General features: G+C 41.1%; 1 protein-coding gene across 1 annotated transcript in view; it reads right to left on the reverse strand.

Moving 5' to 3' along the window:
* LOC115570095 (cystatin-B-like) overlaps nucleotides 1-18,332 on the reverse strand; it is a 31,567-nt gene that overhangs the window by 4,968 nt on the left and 8,267 nt on the right. The window contains exons 2-4 of the mRNA XM_030398367.1: nucleotides 6,377-6,462; nucleotides 6,173-6,274; nucleotides 5,713-6,006 (exon numbers count right to left, since the gene is read on the reverse strand). Of these exons, the coding sequence (XP_030254227.1) occupies nucleotides 5,872-6,006; nucleotides 6,173-6,274; nucleotides 6,377-6,462 (323 nt within the window). The 3' untranslated portion in view covers nucleotides 5,713-5,871. Of the gene's footprint in view, nucleotides 6,007-6,172; nucleotides 6,275-6,376; nucleotides 6,463-18,332 lie in introns of the transcript that reaches the window.

Here is an 18,332-nt window from a genome sequence, read left to right on the forward strand (position 1 = left end):
GGAGATAGACCACCTCCTTTTCATGTCAATTGGATAGATGGACCCTCAACCCACCACAGTGACCAATAAGGAGTAGACAGGTACAGCCCAAGGGACTTTAAGAAGGCCCCGACGAGTAGAGATGGGGGGGTGGCACTTGGAAAAACCTCCTAAGAAGCAAAGGCTGAGGTTTTGAGGGAGCAGAGGGCAGAGCATTTTTTGGAATTGTTTTGTCCACAGATTTGATAATATCAGAACGCGGCCGATTCTGACCCGGATTCAAGGCACTAGATTCTGTTTTAATAAAGACTGCTTCTTCATTCCACCCGCCTTGCCTCCGCAGACTCCTTTTATGATCAAACTACACGCCGACACCGCAAAGAAGAGAAGCCCAGAAACCACATTAGAAAACAGTCCTCCTTCCTTTTAGTATGGAGAAAACAAACTCTATCGGGCTTGACCTTGTTTGACCTGAGGAAAAGGGGTTCATCTTCTTTGGAGGAAGGGGAACAGACCAGATGTGCTTAGTCGTTGCAAATTACTAAAAGAAGATCTCTGGTGATCTGTTTATAGCAAGATAAACAACATTCTCTCACTTTGTGGAGAGGAGAGGATTTGTCAGGCCCAGATATGGGGGGGCTTTCTGTCCCATATGCTGGAAAAAGGAGTCGATTTGGGTTAAGGGTAATCATGGCCGAAATGAGACCACTTTAAGATGCAGAGACAAAGGCTTGTGTTCCTACACAATAACATACCTTTATAATAATGTGATAGGCAGTGTGTTATTTCCAAAGTTTTAACCAGTATATGATGATATTCAGCGATGGAATGGAGGGAGTTGTTGCTATTTATTGTGATGTACATCCTCTTTCCTGCAGGATCTCGTGGGAGGGCACAGTTACCTTCTCCTGGGGGTCCTCGAAAGCCTTTTACAGCATCAGGCAGGAGAGATCTAGCTGCTGGATCTAAATGAGGACCATCGCAAAGACGATCCCGTCAAACATTTCTCATGCGATCAGTCCGTTTCAACTGCTCACTCCCTCCATGCTGCAGCCTCATGACAACATTCAATTTCTTTGTCCTAAAATGATTTGAAGATTCAGTTCCAATAATGTTCTATGTGGTGGTTCACTCCAAAATATGAACACATACATCCCACACAAAATCATGTTGCTGTGCAAAGTATAAACGAAGGGAAACAAACTGCAGAGACACCCAAACCTGCCTACCAAGATGGCTAACTCACCTCGCTAGTCTTCAGTGGCTTGCCAAGCTCGAGGCCTATTTAAAAAAGCTTAAATCAACATTTTTTATAAAGCCGATGCAGTATTTCTGGCTCCTTTTTCTGGATTTGGATTTGGTTTTGGATCCGAGTGCTGCATTTAACCTGTCAATCAAACACCACAGCCATTGTTTATCTAACAAAACACTTCTGTTCTCTTTTATTATGGTTGTCCATGTTTATAAATTATTTCAATAACTTGACATTTTGATATCATTTTCTGATGATGACTTTGTAAGTTTAATAAATCCATAAATTTGATCAAATGAAAAAAAATTTAGATAAAGAACATACTGCAACTGTCAAAAAAGGTGGATTCCACCTTTATATAAACACATTTTCATCTGCTTCAAATGTTTTAAAAACGCTTTGTCTCCCTCAAGTGTTAAAAAGAGGAACTTAACTTAACCTTTTAAAGTATTTATTTAGAACTCTTTCCTGTGTGGATGTTCTCTAAGTTGTGAGCATATGGCCTACAACACTCCTTAAAGAAGAAATCATGACATGTACAGTGATTCACTCTTTAGGCAGCATAGTGGATTATCAGACAGACAAAACTTGATTAATTAGATGATCTGACAGAACTTCATCTTTAACACATGATGGGCAAATATGACTCAAAATGCTGCTTCAAGATGGAACTGAAGAAAATATCTATTGTTGAGCAAATACGAAATGATTTTTGTTTGTTTTTTAGAGAAGTGACAATGAAGTGACAACAAACATGTTTGTGTCTGTATTTGTGTTCGTTTTGGCAAAACTAGACCAAAGGACTGTTTAATTTGTTTTAATTTAATATTTGTATACATTTGTGTGCAGTAAATTATTCTTAGTGATTGTATCTTTTACTCTTTATCTTTCATCATTTTAACCACCCATTTCTTTTTGCTGTTTCAGTTGATGTATTTTGTTTTCTTGATATCTCATGTTTTTTCAACCTCTGGTGAATCACTTTAAATTGCATTTTGGTTTGTTTAAATGGTGTTTATAAATAAAATTTGATTGATTGTAATGTGTGCCGAATTAGCTATTAGGAGATTCTGTTTGCAAGTAGGATCAATGCACATTGATTAACACAAGCACCAAAGTCTATCATGTAAATGTGCCAGGTTTAACCATACAGGCTCATTTTCCACTGCAGTCCCGGTTCTTGCAAGTCCAAAAAGTTTTAGCATGTTGCAGCTGTCGATGCTATTAATTTATTGTGTGTACTACGTGTGTGTCTGTGCACTGTTTGTGTCTGTATTTGTGTTCATTTGGGAAACTGGACCCATTTCTACTGTTAATCTTTTTAATTTAATATTTGTATCAATTTTTGTCAAGTACATTGTTTTTATTGCTTGTATCTTTTACTCTTTATCTTTTATTATTTCAACTACATATTTTGTTTTGCTGTTTCAGTTTATGTATTTTGTTTTCTTGATATACCTCGGACCTCGGACTTCTGTTACAACTCGGAGCTGTGTCACATACAGAAGTACGCCGATGACACAGCCATCGGTGGATGTATCAGGGGTGACAGAGAGGAGGAGTATTGGAGTCTGGTGGGGGACTTTGCTCTCTGGTGTCACACTAACTGCCTACAGCTCAACATCTCTAAGATGAAGGAGCTGGTCATTGACTTTGGGAGGTCCAGACCAAGACCGCGACCAGTCCTGCTAGAGGGAGCTGAGGTGGAGGCTGTGCAGTCATACAAATACCTCGGGCTGTGGCTGGATAATAAACTGGACTGGACAACACACACCAGCCACCTGTCCCGGAAGACACAAAAAAGGTTGTACTTCCGGAGGAGATTGCGGTCTTTCAACATCGGCAGGAAACTGTTGTGGATGTTTTACCAGACTGTGGTGACCAGCGGCCTCTTCTATTCTGTGGTGTGCTGGGCGGGCAGTATATCCAAGAAGGACACCTCCAGACTGGATAAACTGATCAGGTGGGTCGGGGACTCACTGCTGGCAGAGAGGAGGACACTGGACAAACTGCTGGACATTATTGACAATGCCACCCACTCCCTGCACACCGTTATCAGCAACCAGAGGAGCCTGTTCAGTGGAAGGCTGCTCTTTCCCAAGTGTAGGACCAACAGACTCAAGAACTCCTTTGTCCCTCATGCCATCATACTCTACAACTCCTCACTCGGGGGGAGGAGGAAATAGGGTAATGAGGACAGAAGGGAAGGACTGGTAGCACTGTGCAATTAATAAATCTTCTCATACATACCTGGACACTGTTCATTGTGCAATAACTTGATCCACCACTTAAGTGCAATAATTCAATTTAATTCAACTGCTAATTTCTGCTGATGTCATTTATCCACTGTATAAAAACACAATGCCATATAGTCCATATTATCCTTATTTATTTATATTTATCCTCTATACAGTTCTCTACAGTTACATTTATCTTATTTGATTTTGTTTTTTCGTGAATTCTATTTTATTTACTTTTATTCTTATCTCTACTCTCTCTCTCTCTCTCTCTCTCTCTCTCTCTATATATATATATATATATATATATATATATATATATAAAAATATATATATCGCTAAGAGTTTATTGTTTACTGTTTATTCTAAGAGTTTATTGTCTATTTTATACTGTGTTTTTATACCTCTCTATTTTCTATCTGTAAGCTGCTGGAAATCCAATTTCCTTGCGGGAGTCATCCCAAAAGGATCAAGAAAGTCTAAGTCTAACTCATGTTTTTTAAATCTCTGGTGAATCACTTTAAATTGCACTTTGGTTTGTTTAAATGGTGCTTTATAAATAAAGTTTGATTGATTGTAATGTATGCCGAATTAGCTATTAGGAGATTCTATTTGCAAGGAACTCGTGAATATACAGTTCATGTACATGTTCTGGATTCATTTTCTTCATTTATTTCTGTGGATTTATAGTCCTGCCTCTGAGCACTAGATGGAGTATGAACACCGTCTGTTAGCAGGAACTGATGAGACATGCAGACAGTTTTGATCTTGGCCAATACATGAGGTGGATTTTTTATTACATCCAACATTATATTTGACTTGTTTTAACACTTCCAGAAATTAGCTTGTTTCAGGGAGCAGGTTGTCTGCACACCTGGATATGAATCATGAAACCAGAGTTTTATTTTGAGATTAACGAAGCCCTGCTTGATGGCGAACTGCTACTACACCTGGCAATAAATAATCCCAACCTTTAGATCGAAGCACAATTAAGATTTATATTCAACATAGATCTGTACATTGATATTCATGCTTTCGCTTTATTTTGTGAAGGGATACTTTAAATAAATCAACAAGAAATTAGATATTTTTGCAATTCTTATATTTCTTCTCTGATGTCCAGATGAACAGATTTATAAAGCTGATTGCAACATACATTTGATTTACTTGAAGTAGTCAGATGAAGCTATGCTCATGTTGAATTTGGACTTACACATGTAGCTCCACCCAACATGCAGTGGGGCCACCTTTCAGGTGTATCCAGGTGTGGCTACTCTGTATAAATACATGTGTATCTGACACACAGTTGAAACAGTTGAGACATAAAAGCAGAAAGTTCTCAGTTAAACTCAACAGAACTTCAGACAATGGCTTGAGGCTGGAACAAACTACCTCTTCCAGGCAAATAATGTTGTGATATTTATCTGAAAGAGAAGTAAGAATGTCTTTTTTTGTGAGAGTGAAAACAGTTAGGTCCAATAATAAGTGTGAGCATCACTGTATTTCTATGTTATGATGAATTGCTTTGTTGAGAGGGAAGTAAAATCCATTTGTTATCCCAAATGACACATGACACATACTACTTTTCCATTTGCCATCTTGTATAACTGTCCATCTTTGAAATGGGCGCAGTTAATTTTGTTGAGTAAATTATTCCCAGAAATGAAGTTAGTGATGAAAAGGCACATGAACATGACAAATAAATCTCCAGAGTGGAGCTTGATAATGACCTGAGGAGACAAAGAAACAAGACGAAGATAACAGAGCCCACACCTCACTGATGGGCCTCGTGTTTGATTGACAGGTTGGATGCAGCGTTCTGATCCAAAATCAAACTCTTCTGAAATCAAAGGCACTAAAATAAAAGATCTTCACAATTGAAATGTCCTCAGAATGACATTATGATTGTTACATATGAACTTAAATGATTCTTTCGTTTCAAATCATATATAGTTAATTGATGAGCAACGGTTTTATATCAAAAATCTAACTATTGCCTTTTTATGTCCCATGAAATTATATTTTAATTAAAAGTACATTTATTTCATTGATCACTACTAGTTTTCTGTTCATTGTAATATTCACCCCTCATATGGTTAAAAAGACAAGATTGTAAGCACTCTAAAGTTTCATCATCAAAACTTAAAATATAAAAAGTTCATGAATAAGAATATCTTGATTAAATGTGTCAAATGACTTTAGAAGATACACACAGGACACAGGATATGCTTCAGGATTTCTTTATTTCTTTAGACAGTAGTTTATTCAACTTGTTCCTTCCAAACAACAACATTTTGATCTTTATATGTAATGCGACATTCAGAATCAAACATCATGTATTGTTAATCAACATTGTGTGGAATCATTTCAGGATGAAGAAGCAGAAACTGCAGCATGTAAGTTTTAATTGCTGATAGGTTCGAGGGGGTCTTCTTGGGTTTTGTCCTCCTGTACACCGCTCAGCTGAAGCCATCCTCCGTTACAGGGAAGTGCTTGGTAGACCTGAACATGAATGTAGTTGCGATCTCCAACACGAACCTGCAGGAAAAAGAGAAGTGAATTGAATCTTCTAGTGAATATCTTCATCTTGATCTCGTGTTACAGAGCATTGAGGAGCAGTGCTGCTGGATATCACACTTCATTCAGTTCATGTATCTGAGACATTCTTTCTTCTCTTTAAAATTATTATCACAACATTGATTACCTTGAAGAGGAAGTTTTTTCCAGCCACAAGCTGATCCCTGAATAAAACTGCTCTGTATTCCTGGTATGTCTTGCTCGTCTTTTCCTGCACGAGGCTCCTCACCTGTATATGAAAGAAATAAAATGTGATATAAATCCAGACTGAAGATCAGACCACAGAGTTTTATGTAGAGATTGTAAAGAGTGAAGACAGAGTGAAGCTCACCTGATCACAAATCCACTGAGTTTCCTTATCAGTGTACATTGTACAACTCCATTCTCCACAATTTTTATCTGCCATTGTCTCAAGTTCTGTCGAGTTTAACAGAGAAGTCAACTTTCTGTTTTTATGTCCCAACTGTTTCAACTGTGTGTCAGATACACATGTATTTATACAGAGTAGCCACACCTGGATACATCTGGAAGGTGGCTCCACTGCATGTTGGGTGGAGCTACATGTGTAAGCACAAACTTAACATGAGCATAGATTCATCTGACTGCTTCCAGTTAATCAAATGTATGTTGCAATTGAACAAAGACTACAAATGTCTGGAGCTTTAGTAATCTGTTCATCTGGACATCAGAGAAGAAATGTAAAACTGCTGCTTTACCTAAGATATCCCCTCGCAAAAAAAAATGTCAACTTCTTCCCCCTCAGTGCTGAATATCCTGACCAGCAGACACAAAAATGCATGTAAATTTTGATATGAGACTGCAGCTTTTCAGCTCGGGAAAGTGGAGAAACAGAAGTATAGTCAGTCTTCTTAAATCAAAGGCACTAAAATAAAAGATCTTCACAATTGAAATGTCCTCAGAATGACATTATGATTGTTACATATGAACTTAAATGATTCTTTCGTTTCAAATCATATATAGTTAATTGATGAGCAACGGTTTTATATCAAAAATCTAACTATTGCCTTTTTATGTCCCATGAAATGATATTTTAATTAAAAGTACATTTATTTCATTGATCACTACTAGTTTTCTGCTCATTCTAATATTCACCCCTCATATGGTTAAAAAGACAAGATTGTCAGCACTCTAAAGTTTCATCATCAAAACTTAAAATATAAAAAGTTCATGAATAAGAATATCTTGATTTAATGTGTCAAATGCCTTAGAAAATACACACAGGACACAGGATATGCTTGTGTCCGTAGATTCATCTGACTACTTCCAGTTAATCAAATGTATGTTGAAATCAAATAAAAACTGCACAGAACTGTAGTCAGTCAAATTTGAATTCACAAACAGATTCAGAGTTTTGCTGTCTTTGCTCAGAGGCAGGACTATATTCCACAGAAATAAATGAAGAAGATTAATCCAGAACTTTCCTGAGAATGATCATGTTTTTAGGTTTTCTTCAAAGTGAAACAGTGAAAGTTGTCTGTACATTCATGAGTACCTTGCAAACAGAATCTCCTAAAAGCTATGTTGGCATACATTATAATCAATCAAACTGTATTCATAAAACACCAACAAACCAAATTGCAATTTAAAGTGATTCACCAGAAATAAAAAAAGATATCAAGAAAACAAAATACATCAACTGAGACAGCAAAACAAAATATGTAGTTAAAATAATAAAAGATAAGGAGTATTGGTTCCAGTTTCCCAAACGAACACAAATACAGACACAAACAGTGCACAAACACAGGTAGTACACACAATAAATGACCAGCATCGACAGCTGCAACATGCTAAAACTTTTTTGACTTGCAAAAACTGGGGCTGCAGTGGAAAATGAGCCTGTATAGTTAAACCTTGCACATTTACATCATAGACTTTGGTGCTCGTGTTAATTGATGCACATTGATCCTTCTTTAAATAAAACAAACCAAGAAATAATCAAAAACTGGTTAATATTTTCTTGACAATGGAGGTTTTCTTCACTTGCATCTTGTTGCAGCATGTTTTTTGTCCCACAAATATCATAGTGCTTCCTCTGTTTGGGCATTTTACAGCCGAAAACTAAACTGTTTTCTTTCTCATCAGTGTTTTTTTTTTTTTTCCCCAGCTGCAGGGGGCTGCTTTTCCTGTGAAACAGAATCTGCATCACAGTCAACTTTCCTTTAGATGTTTTTTTTTTTTTTTAAACTCCACAGCAACTTTCGAAAAATAAATGCTAATATGCTACACTAAAGACTGAAAGAAAACATCCACAGAAACGCTGCAATTGAGTTTGCATCTCACACATCCCGTCCTCTGTGGCCCAGTGGTAAGATGGCGTGTTCTTTTTTCAGAGCTTCTCCTTTGGCAGTAAAGACTTTTCTTATCTCATCTTACTTTAGATCAACAGTGTGTTCAAAAGGCATTAATAAGAGGAGGTGCACAGAAGCTGAAACGCCACATTGCTATATTATCACCATATTAAGTCAATATTGCTTCTTTGTTGGCAGTGATCATTCTGTAACTTATCGCTGTATAAACAGATAATGAATGATTAGTAGCTGTGCTCATATCTGATGACACATTATTACATATCTACACAGACAGAAGACATGAGGCAACTCACAATATGAGTTGTCCTCTGGGGATGATCTATCGCACAGTTGTTGAGATACTTTGTACAAATAATAACAAATTAAAAAAATAGGGGTGAGCATCTCTGTATTTCTTCATGTGTTATGAAGAATTGCTTTGTTGAGAGGGAAGTAAAATAAAGATGTTTGAACGCCTTCATGACAAATAGACATTACTGATTTGTGGTAAGATGTGATAAGATAAGACTCTGTTGACTCCAAAGGGAGAAATTCAGGAGAAAAAACACTCCATCTAAACAAAAGGCCTTAGAGGCAGGATACGTGAGAGGTGCACTACTCAGCATCAGCCCCTCTGTGGATGTTTCCACAAGAGAAGTCATCTTTCTGCTTTTATGTCTCAACTGTTTCAACTGTGTGTCACATACAGAGTATCTATACAGAGTAGCAACACCTGCATACACCTGAAAGGTGGCCCCACTGCATGTTGGGTGGAGCTACATGTATAAGCACAAACTTAACATGAGCATAGATTCATCTGACTGCTTCCAGTTAATCACATGTATGTTGAAATCAAAGAAAGACTACAAATGTACTAAAGGAACTTTAGTAACCTGTTAATCTTGACATCAGAGAAGAAACGTAAGAATTGCCAAAAAGATCTAATTTCCTGTTGATTTATTTAAGATATCCCTTCACAAAATAGTGTTCAACTTCCTCCCTCTCAACGCTGAATATCCTGACCAGCAGATACAAAAATGCATATAACTTGAGGCTGCAGCTTTTCAGCTCAGGAAAGTAGACAAACAGAAGTATAGTCACACAAGTTTCAGAGTTTCAAACTGCATATCTCAGTCTTCAAAGGAAATTATAGTTCATATTCTTAAAACTTCTCCTTCCTAGAGAAATTCTAAACAACAAATTCTAAACAATTTCCCCTTTCAGGCAAAATATCTGTCACATAAATGACGGCCATCCCAAAATGATTCTGTGTTAAATTGATTAGGCCTTTGTTCTGTGTTTTGTCGAGTTGTATTTTGTTTCCAGCAATGTTCAAACCCAGAGAAATACATACCTTTCCTTAAGGTCATGATTCGTTATATTTAGTTTCCTTCCAAGAAAACATCAGATAATACATCAGAGAGTGAGGAAGGAAGAAGGCGGTGAACGTGAAGGAGTGTAAGTTGAATCTTTAATACATTACCTCATCCAAGAGTATTTCTATCTGAGTCACGTAGGTAGATTTTTAACTGCGGTTGTGATTGTTAAACTATTCAAACGGTAACACCCACAATCCCTTGAAACTTACGTCTTCTGTATTGTTTTTATCAAGGGACCCCTGGTGGCAAAAAATTACATACTTGTTTCAGGCTTACGACCCGGCAAACACAAAAAAGATAAAGGAGGCTTTTAGCAGCCAGATATTCAGTAAGTATGTCAACAAGTCTTAGATCTAGTCAACCTAAACCAAAACCACCAAGTGTTTTTGGACACAATCTGTCACACAATCAGTTAAAACACCGCCTCTTTATCAAATATCACAATTTAGTTTTTACTTGTTTCCAACCCGTTACATTTGTGTACTTAATATGGAAGATGCTACACATCTTTGCAAACAAATCTCTTCAGCTTTCTTCACAGATTTGGGTGAAACTGGATTTTATTCAAAAAATATTGTCAGATTTTCTGTAAATATGGCTACACAAATAGCACTCCACTAACTGTTTAATAGCAACTTTATACCTCTGTTAGTGAGCACTTGTCTTTCACCAAGATAATCCACCAACATGACAGGCAGGATTATTGCACAGCTGAGTGTTGGACTTGGGAGGGTGAAGAAATCCACGATAAGATAAGCCTTTATTGTCACTAGAGAATACATTCTGGAGAAACAAAATGTGATCCAACCACTGGGCAACAAAAATAAGATTCTGAAATCACTCCCTGTGTAAAACATTTAACATGTTGGGATAGAAATGGTTGAGTGATATTTTCAGTGACGTGTAATGTGTGCTGTCGTGCTGGCAGGAGCACGTTCTCAATGTCTACTCGATCAGATTGCTTGGTCCAAACTACTTGTTGTATAACAGAAGAAAATATTGTATATTGATTGTAGTTGCTTTAGTTATAACAGATGATATGAATCTGAATCACATAAAACAAACAATATTTTGGTGTGCGCCACAGTGTTAGCTGGAATTTGACCAAACACAGCGACGGCTGTGGTCACACACGTGCTGTATCTCCACGCAAACTCTAATGTATTGGAGCCACCTTATAGTCTGTATGCAGGTGTGGATACACAATAAATTATAATAAATACACCTTATAACCCGCTGAAAATAAACAGCTGAGATTCATGAAAGCAACCAGGTGACTTCTCTGTTAACTTCAACTGAACTTGGGACAATGGCTAACCTGCCAGGAGGATTCAGTGAGCCACAGGATGCCCCTGAGGACCAGCGATGTGCACGCCCCTCCCCCTTGTGACCCAGTTGTTGAAAAACGCGTGCTAAAGTGCCCTCTAGGGAACCAAAACACGTGCTAAACTGCCCTCTTGGGTGGAAAAAACACACTAAACTGCCCCCTTGGCTGGTTAAAACATGACAAACTGCCCTCTTGGGTGGCAAAAACGTGCGCTAAAGTGCCCTCTTGGGAGGCAAAAATGTGTGCTAAAGTGCCCACCTGGTTGGCAAAATACAACTGCCCTCTTGGTTGGCAAAAACAAGTGCTAATGTGCCCGCTTGGGAGGCAAAAATGTGTGCTAAAGTGCTCTCTTGGGAGGCAAAAACGCTTGCTAAAGTGCCTTCTTGGGAGGCAAAAATGCGTGCTAAAGTGCCCTCTTGAGAGGCAAAAATGCGTGCTAAAGTGCCCTCTTAGGAGGCAAAAACGTGTGCTAAAGTGCCCTCCTGGTTGGCAAAACACACTAAACTGCCCTCTTAGGTGAAAATAAAACACTTAATTGCTCTCTTGCGTGGTTAAAACAAGTTTAAGCGCAGTCCCGGTTGGCAAAACATGATAACCTGCCCTCTAGTCTTGGGTGGTATAAACGTGTGCTTAAGTGCCCTTGTGGTTGGTAAAACACAAGTGCTCTCTTGGGTGGAAAAACACAGTAAACTGCTTCCATTAGACGGAGAATATTGATTCCAATTAAGGCATGCAAGCGTTCCCAGAGTCATTTTATGGTCTCAACAAGTTAAACACTGTTTATGTTCAATACACTTTGTATGGCCATAAGCCCATATTTTCTGTTTTTTTTTTAATTAATTAATTACTTTCTTTTTTGAAAACGGCCGATGGGCTAATAAACTTTCTAGATTTTATTTTCAATTTACAATTTAGGCTAGGTCAGTTAGATTCATTGTATTTCGTAAATGATGGAATAACTTGATAGCAGCTAGATAGATGGTAACTTAAGTTTTAAGAACACATTCCCGTTGTTAAAATAAGTCCATTCCATCCATTTAAGTATTCAGTTTTAGACACACTCTCTCTCAAATGGTCACATGTCAGTGGGGACTTCATACTGACTGAGGTGCAACCCGGCATCCTACTGCTGTGTGAGGTAGGTAGCTAATATAGCAAGCTGTCTATTAAGTTACCAATTTTGCATGACTAAATACTAGTGTATGTAGCCTGGAAGTGCTATTATTAGGTAGAGATGCCTATCACATGTTTAAGCCTATGCTGAGGAGCTAGCCTAGCTACGTCTTGCTAGGGGAATAGCTTTTTAAAGCTAGCCTGTAAAATTAAAAGTGGGGTTAGCATTGCATATCAGGGTTTCCGCCAGGTTTAAGTTGACCCTCCGCCAGGCTAAGCATTTGGGATTTTTTATTCTATTTTAATTTTTAAAAATGCTTCTGTTTAAAAGTTGGAAACATATACAGTGACCTGCAAAAGTATTCACCCCCCTTGAACTTTTCCACATTTTGTCATGTTACAAACACAAACGTAATTGTATATTAATGGGATTTCATGTGATAGACCAACACAAAGTGGTGCATAATTGTGAAGTGGAAGGAAAATGATACAAGGTTTTCAAACATTTTTAAAAATAGAAAACTGAAAAGTGTGGTGTGCAAAAGTATTCACCCCACTTTACTCTGATACACATTTTATACACATAAAATCCAGTGCAACCAATTGCCTTCAGAAGTCATCTAATTAGTAAATGGAGTCCACCTGTGTGTAATCTAATCTCAGTGTAAATACAGCTGATCTGTGAAGGCCTCAGAGGTTTGCAAGAGAACATTGTCGAACAAACAGCATCATGAAGCCCAAGGAACACACTGGACAGGTCAGGGATAAAGTTGTGGAGAAGTTTAAAGCATGGTTAGGATATGAAAAAATATCCCAAGCTTTGAACCTCTCACAGAGCACTGTTCAATCCATGGGATGGGAAGATGGATGGAGCCAAATACAGGACAATCTTGGAAGAAAACCTGTTAGTCTGCAAAAGACTTGAGACTGGGGCAGAGGTTCACCTTCCAGCAGGACAACAAGCCTAAACATACAGCCAGAGCTACTATGGAATGGTTTAGATCAAAGCATATTCATGTGTTAGAATGGCCCAGTCAAAGTCCAGACCTAAATCCAAGTGAGAATCTTTGGCAAGACTTGAAAATTGCTGTTCACAGACACTCTCCATCCAATCAGACTAAACTTGAGCTATTTTGCAAGAAGGAATGGGAAAATATTTCAGTCTCTATATGTGCATCGCTGGTAGAGACTTACCCCGGAAGACTTGCAGCTGTCATTGCAGGGAAAGGTGGTTCTACAAAGTATTGACTCAGGGGGGTGAATACTTTTGCACACCACACTTTTCTGTTTTTTATTTTTTTAAATGTTTAAAAACCATGTATCATTTTCCCTCCACGTCACAATTATGCACCACTTTGTGTTGGTCTATCATATAAAACCCCATTAAAATACATTTACATTTGTGGTTGTAACATGACAAAATGTGGAAAAATTCAAGGGGGGTGAATACTTTTGCAAGCCATAGTATGTCCATGCTTCATCATAGTTTGTTTCTTTTGAGGTGTCAAATAAATATTTTAAATGTGTATTGTTCCCTGTGTTTTTTATCATAGAGCCCTATTGGGTGAAGAAAACACACTAAACTCCAGAAGACTATTAAGATCAAGAAATATTATGAAGCATTACTGTTGCAATGACTTTTATGTTGGGCCCCTTTTTGATCTATATTGAGCCAGAACTATATCTCACAGAACCAGTTTGGATTATCTGGTGCTAATTTGGTGTTAAAATGCACTAGAATATAGGAAATGGCATCTACTTAATTGAAAATGTTCTGGGGGAGGACCCCCAGACCCCCTATGGTTTTATTTCCTTCATACATCCATGTCTCTGTGTGTTCTTCACAGTCCAATGTTGAATCTACACAGTTCTCGTGGATGCTGATCCTAACTACAAATTAACTTGAGTAGTCTGTCTAGTCATTCTGTTGTCTGACTATAGTGCCCTCGGCAACACACAGAACTTAGTGCCCTCTTCAGTGGCGAGAACGCGCTATATGTGCCCTTTTTTTCTTTTTTTCGCCCCTGCCCTTCAAAAAGTCTGTGCATGCCACTGCTGAGGACATTTAGAAGATTTGTAATAATCTATAATGAACGTGAACTCTTAAACACATCCCTGATGGTAGAGGATCTGCATCGATCAACAACGCCAAATATATGTACGATTACATTTGTTTAAAGGTACAGTCTGTGTCCTGCAGGTGTATGTTGGAGGACCTTCTTCTTCTGATCTTCTTCTGAAAGTCCTCAAACATTCCAAGTGAGGAAGGAAAGATTGAACTGCTGCATCACTGTTAAATTGTCACTAGATTGCACTGTTGTATGTGAAAGGTTTCATAACACTGTATAACAGCCATATGTGGATAATTCAGCATCATTGTGTTGTCTGCCGTCTAATTTAACAAATAAGTCTACTGCAAATCAAACGCCTCGGGTGGTGACACCGTCTTGAAATTTGGTTAGATGTCGAGTAACTCAAACAACGTCTGTGGAAAATGGTTTCCTGCTTATGATAAATATTTCCTCAGTAACAGACACCATCTGTTGGAGGAAACTGGCATCCTTTTGAAGCTTAATTGGCGAAGTTTCAGGAGCAGGACCACACCTCAACAGCGCCAACTTCCGCATTTCTATAAATAACCACCTGACCCTCTCATCTGCTTCGCTCTCGTATTCTGCGCTCTCGCACCCAGAAACGAGATCACGCGACATCGCCTCGCCCGAGCACATCCAAACTTTTGTACGAGCAACATCAGGCTCTACTCACCTCATCATGGACTTCGTATCACTATTCCCGTCGGACAATCTTTCAGACGAGATGAGGATCACCATTCATCTGAAGCCGACTACTCTCCCGTCACCCCCGTACCCGAGGACCCGATTCCAGTGGCCCAACAGCCGGCTAGGACGCGAGCGGGTCCGAAGAGCACCAACTTCGTCTCATCCATGGTTCGTCTCCCGCCTGGTTCATCTCTCCTCAACATCCAAGATTATCATAGTTCGCCCGACGACTCTCCCGTGTCTCCCAGCCCACCTCCTTCCGCAGCAAAGAGAGGACGAGGAATTTCCGGAACAGAAAGTCACCGTCGCTGCAGTTCGCCACAGTTCGCCGACTCCTTCACCTCCAAGAAGCGAAGCCTCCCGCCATCGTTCCGCCAACACCGGCCGAACAACTCGCCGGTCACAACGTCTCCACGCTCCGGTGAGTTCCCCCGACCGGCTTTCATCTTCTACAGTCACCGATTGGACAGTAGCCGCTCCCCAGAAAACTTTAAACGACAAATGAATTCTGTTTAACCGAATGGACTATAAAGCCAAACTTTCTCCACACGCATGTGTGCTTCTTCCGTCAACACCAGCTCTCTTCCGGGTGACGTCATCACGCGCACGCAACACACCGCGACGTCGACGCTCCTGTTAAAAGGGACAGTACAATTAAATACTACAGCCCAAAGACAGCAGAAAGCTCATAGACAACAGAAAGTGCAGCAGCAAAAGTGGAGACAGAGATCCTCAGCCCGATCAAATGACTCTAGAGTTTCTGCTACCACCTCTCGTCATCACTCCACTCCAAAGGGAGTGCCCAGATGGATTTCAGGATCCTCCAATCCCCATCAGGATTTTCATCATCGACACTAGCAACCTACAACATCTAGGGCAACGTCATGGTGCCCACTGCCATCCAGTTCTAGCCACCACAACAGCCAATCTTCGAAAAATAAATAAATAAACTCATGGCTGTTCGTTCCGTTAACGCCAGATCGCTTCCAGGTGACGTCATCACGCACAGTCCTACAGGCAGTGACGTCTACGCTCTTGTTAAAGGGACAGTACAATCAAATGACAAAGCCCAAAGAAAACAAAGAGCAGCAGCAAAAGCAGAGACAGAGATCCTCTGCCAGATCAAACAACTTCAGCGTTTCCGCCACCACTTCTCGCATCACTACACTCCAGAGGGAGCGCCCAGATAGATTCCAGGACCCTCCAACTTCTATCAGGATTATCATCATCAGCTACAGCAACCTACAACCTCAAGGGCAAACGCCACAGTGCCCACCGCCATCCAGTTCCAGCCATCACCGCAGCTAAACTTTGCGGAGGCTCCTGGCACAGGGATGCCAGTGCCCCCTACAGCCCACTGCTAACAACCACAGCAGCCTGTTTCAGCGGAGGCTCTTGGCACCGGGATGCCAGCGCCCTCTGCTTCCTGTGTCCAGCAACCACAGCAGCTCGCTTCAACCGGGGCTCCTGGCACCGAGATGCCAGCGCCCCCTGCTTCCTGTTTCCAGCAACCACAGCAGCTCGCTTCAACCAGGGCTCCTGGCACCGAGATGCCAGCGCCCTCTGCTTCCTGTGTCCAGCAACCACAGCAGCTCGCTTCAACCGGGGCCCCTGGCACTGAGACGCCAGTGCCCTCTGCTTCCTGTTTCCAGCAACCACAGCAGCTCGCTTCAACCGGGGCTCCGGTCTGTATATAAAAATTACTGTCAATTCTTGCACTACATCATGTAAATATGTACTTCGATGCTATTTTCTCCCCCTTTTTAATTATAGTGTCTATTCTATTGTCTATTTTGCTATTGCGCTGTTCTCGTAATATTCTGCCGCAACAACAAATTTCCCCGTCTGCGGGACATTAAAGGATTCTGATTCAGATTTTGACCCTGGCACTGAGATGCCAGCGCCCTCTGCTCCTGTTTCGAGCAACCACAGCAGCTCGCTTCAACCGGGGCTCCTGGCACCGAGATGCCAGCGCCGTCTGCTTCCTGTTTCCAGCAACCACAGCAGCTCGCTTCAACCGCTCCGGTCTGTATACTAAAAATTACTGTCCATTCTTGCACTACATCATGTAAATATGTATATACGTCGATTCAATTCCATTTTCTTCCCCTTTTTAATTATAGTGTCTATTCTATTATCTATTTTTGCTATTGCTCTATTCTCGTAATATTCTGCTGCTGCGAGAAACAAATTCCCCCGTCTGCGGGACATTAAAGGATTCTGATTCTGATTCTGATCCTGGCACCGAGATGCCAGAGCCCTCTGCTTCCTGTTTCCCGCAACCACAGCAGCTCGCTTCAACCGGGGCTCCTGGCACCGAGATGCCAGCGCCCCCCTGCTTCCCGTTCAAGCAACCACAGCAGCTTGATCAACCGGGGCTCCCAGCACCGAGATGACAGCACCCCCTGCTTCCCATTTCAAGCAACCACAGCAGCTTGATCAACCGGGGCTCCCGGCACCGAGATGTCAGCACCCCCTGCTTCCCGTTTCAAGCAACCACAGCAGCTCGCTTCAACTGGGGCTCCTGGCACCGAGATGCCAGCACCCCCTGCTTCCCGTTTCAAGCAACCACAGCTGCTCGCTTCAACCGGGGCTCCTGGCACCGAGATGCCAGCGCCCTCTGGCGCCTATTTCCAGCAACCACAGCAGATTGCTTCAACCAGGGCTCCTGGCACCGGGATGCCAGCGCCCTCTGCTTCCTGTTTCCATCAACAACAGCACCTCGCTTCAACCAAGTCTCCTGGCACCAAGATGCCAGTGCCCTCTGCCGCCTAATTCCAGCAACCACAGCACCTCGCTTCAACCAGGGCTCCTGGCACCGGGTGCCAGCACCCTATGCAGGGAGCTTCCATCTCCCAGCTCCATCAGTCCCAGCAGCTCATGTCGGCTGGGGTCGCCAGCACCGGGATGCCGGCACCGGTTCTTCCCCCTCAACAGGCAACCACTAATTTCACTTTATACACAGCTACCCACACTGGGCCGCACAAAAAACCAAACGAGAGCTTCAGCCTTCTCGCGCCTGTTGTCGGCAGCTCCACCAGCACCCATACCTCCAGAACAAATGTCATCTACCCCTTCTGTCATCTTCCTGTAATCAACGGCGTATATAAGAAAGGCAGGCCCATCATGCACCAAGGAGGTTGTTCGATTTGCAACGGCTTCAACAGTACCGGATGCACCGTGTCCCAGTGCCGCTTCCTCCACGTTTACTCCTTCTGCAGTGGGGGCCACGCCCACCCCGAATGCCCGTACAACCTACCTCGCCAAAACTAGTTTCTCATAAAGGACTTGAAGAAGGTCTTCACCCCGGACTCCACACAATCATCTATCTCTTTTGAAATCAAAAATCTTCAGTCGACCATAACCGAGCCAGATTCAG

This window comes from Sparus aurata, chromosome 19 (assembly GCF_900880675.1).
Source record: "Sparus aurata chromosome 19, fSpaAur1.1, whole genome shotgun sequence".
In the NCBI taxonomy this organism is placed as follows: Eukaryota; Metazoa; Chordata; class Actinopteri; order Spariformes; family Sparidae; genus Sparus; species Sparus aurata.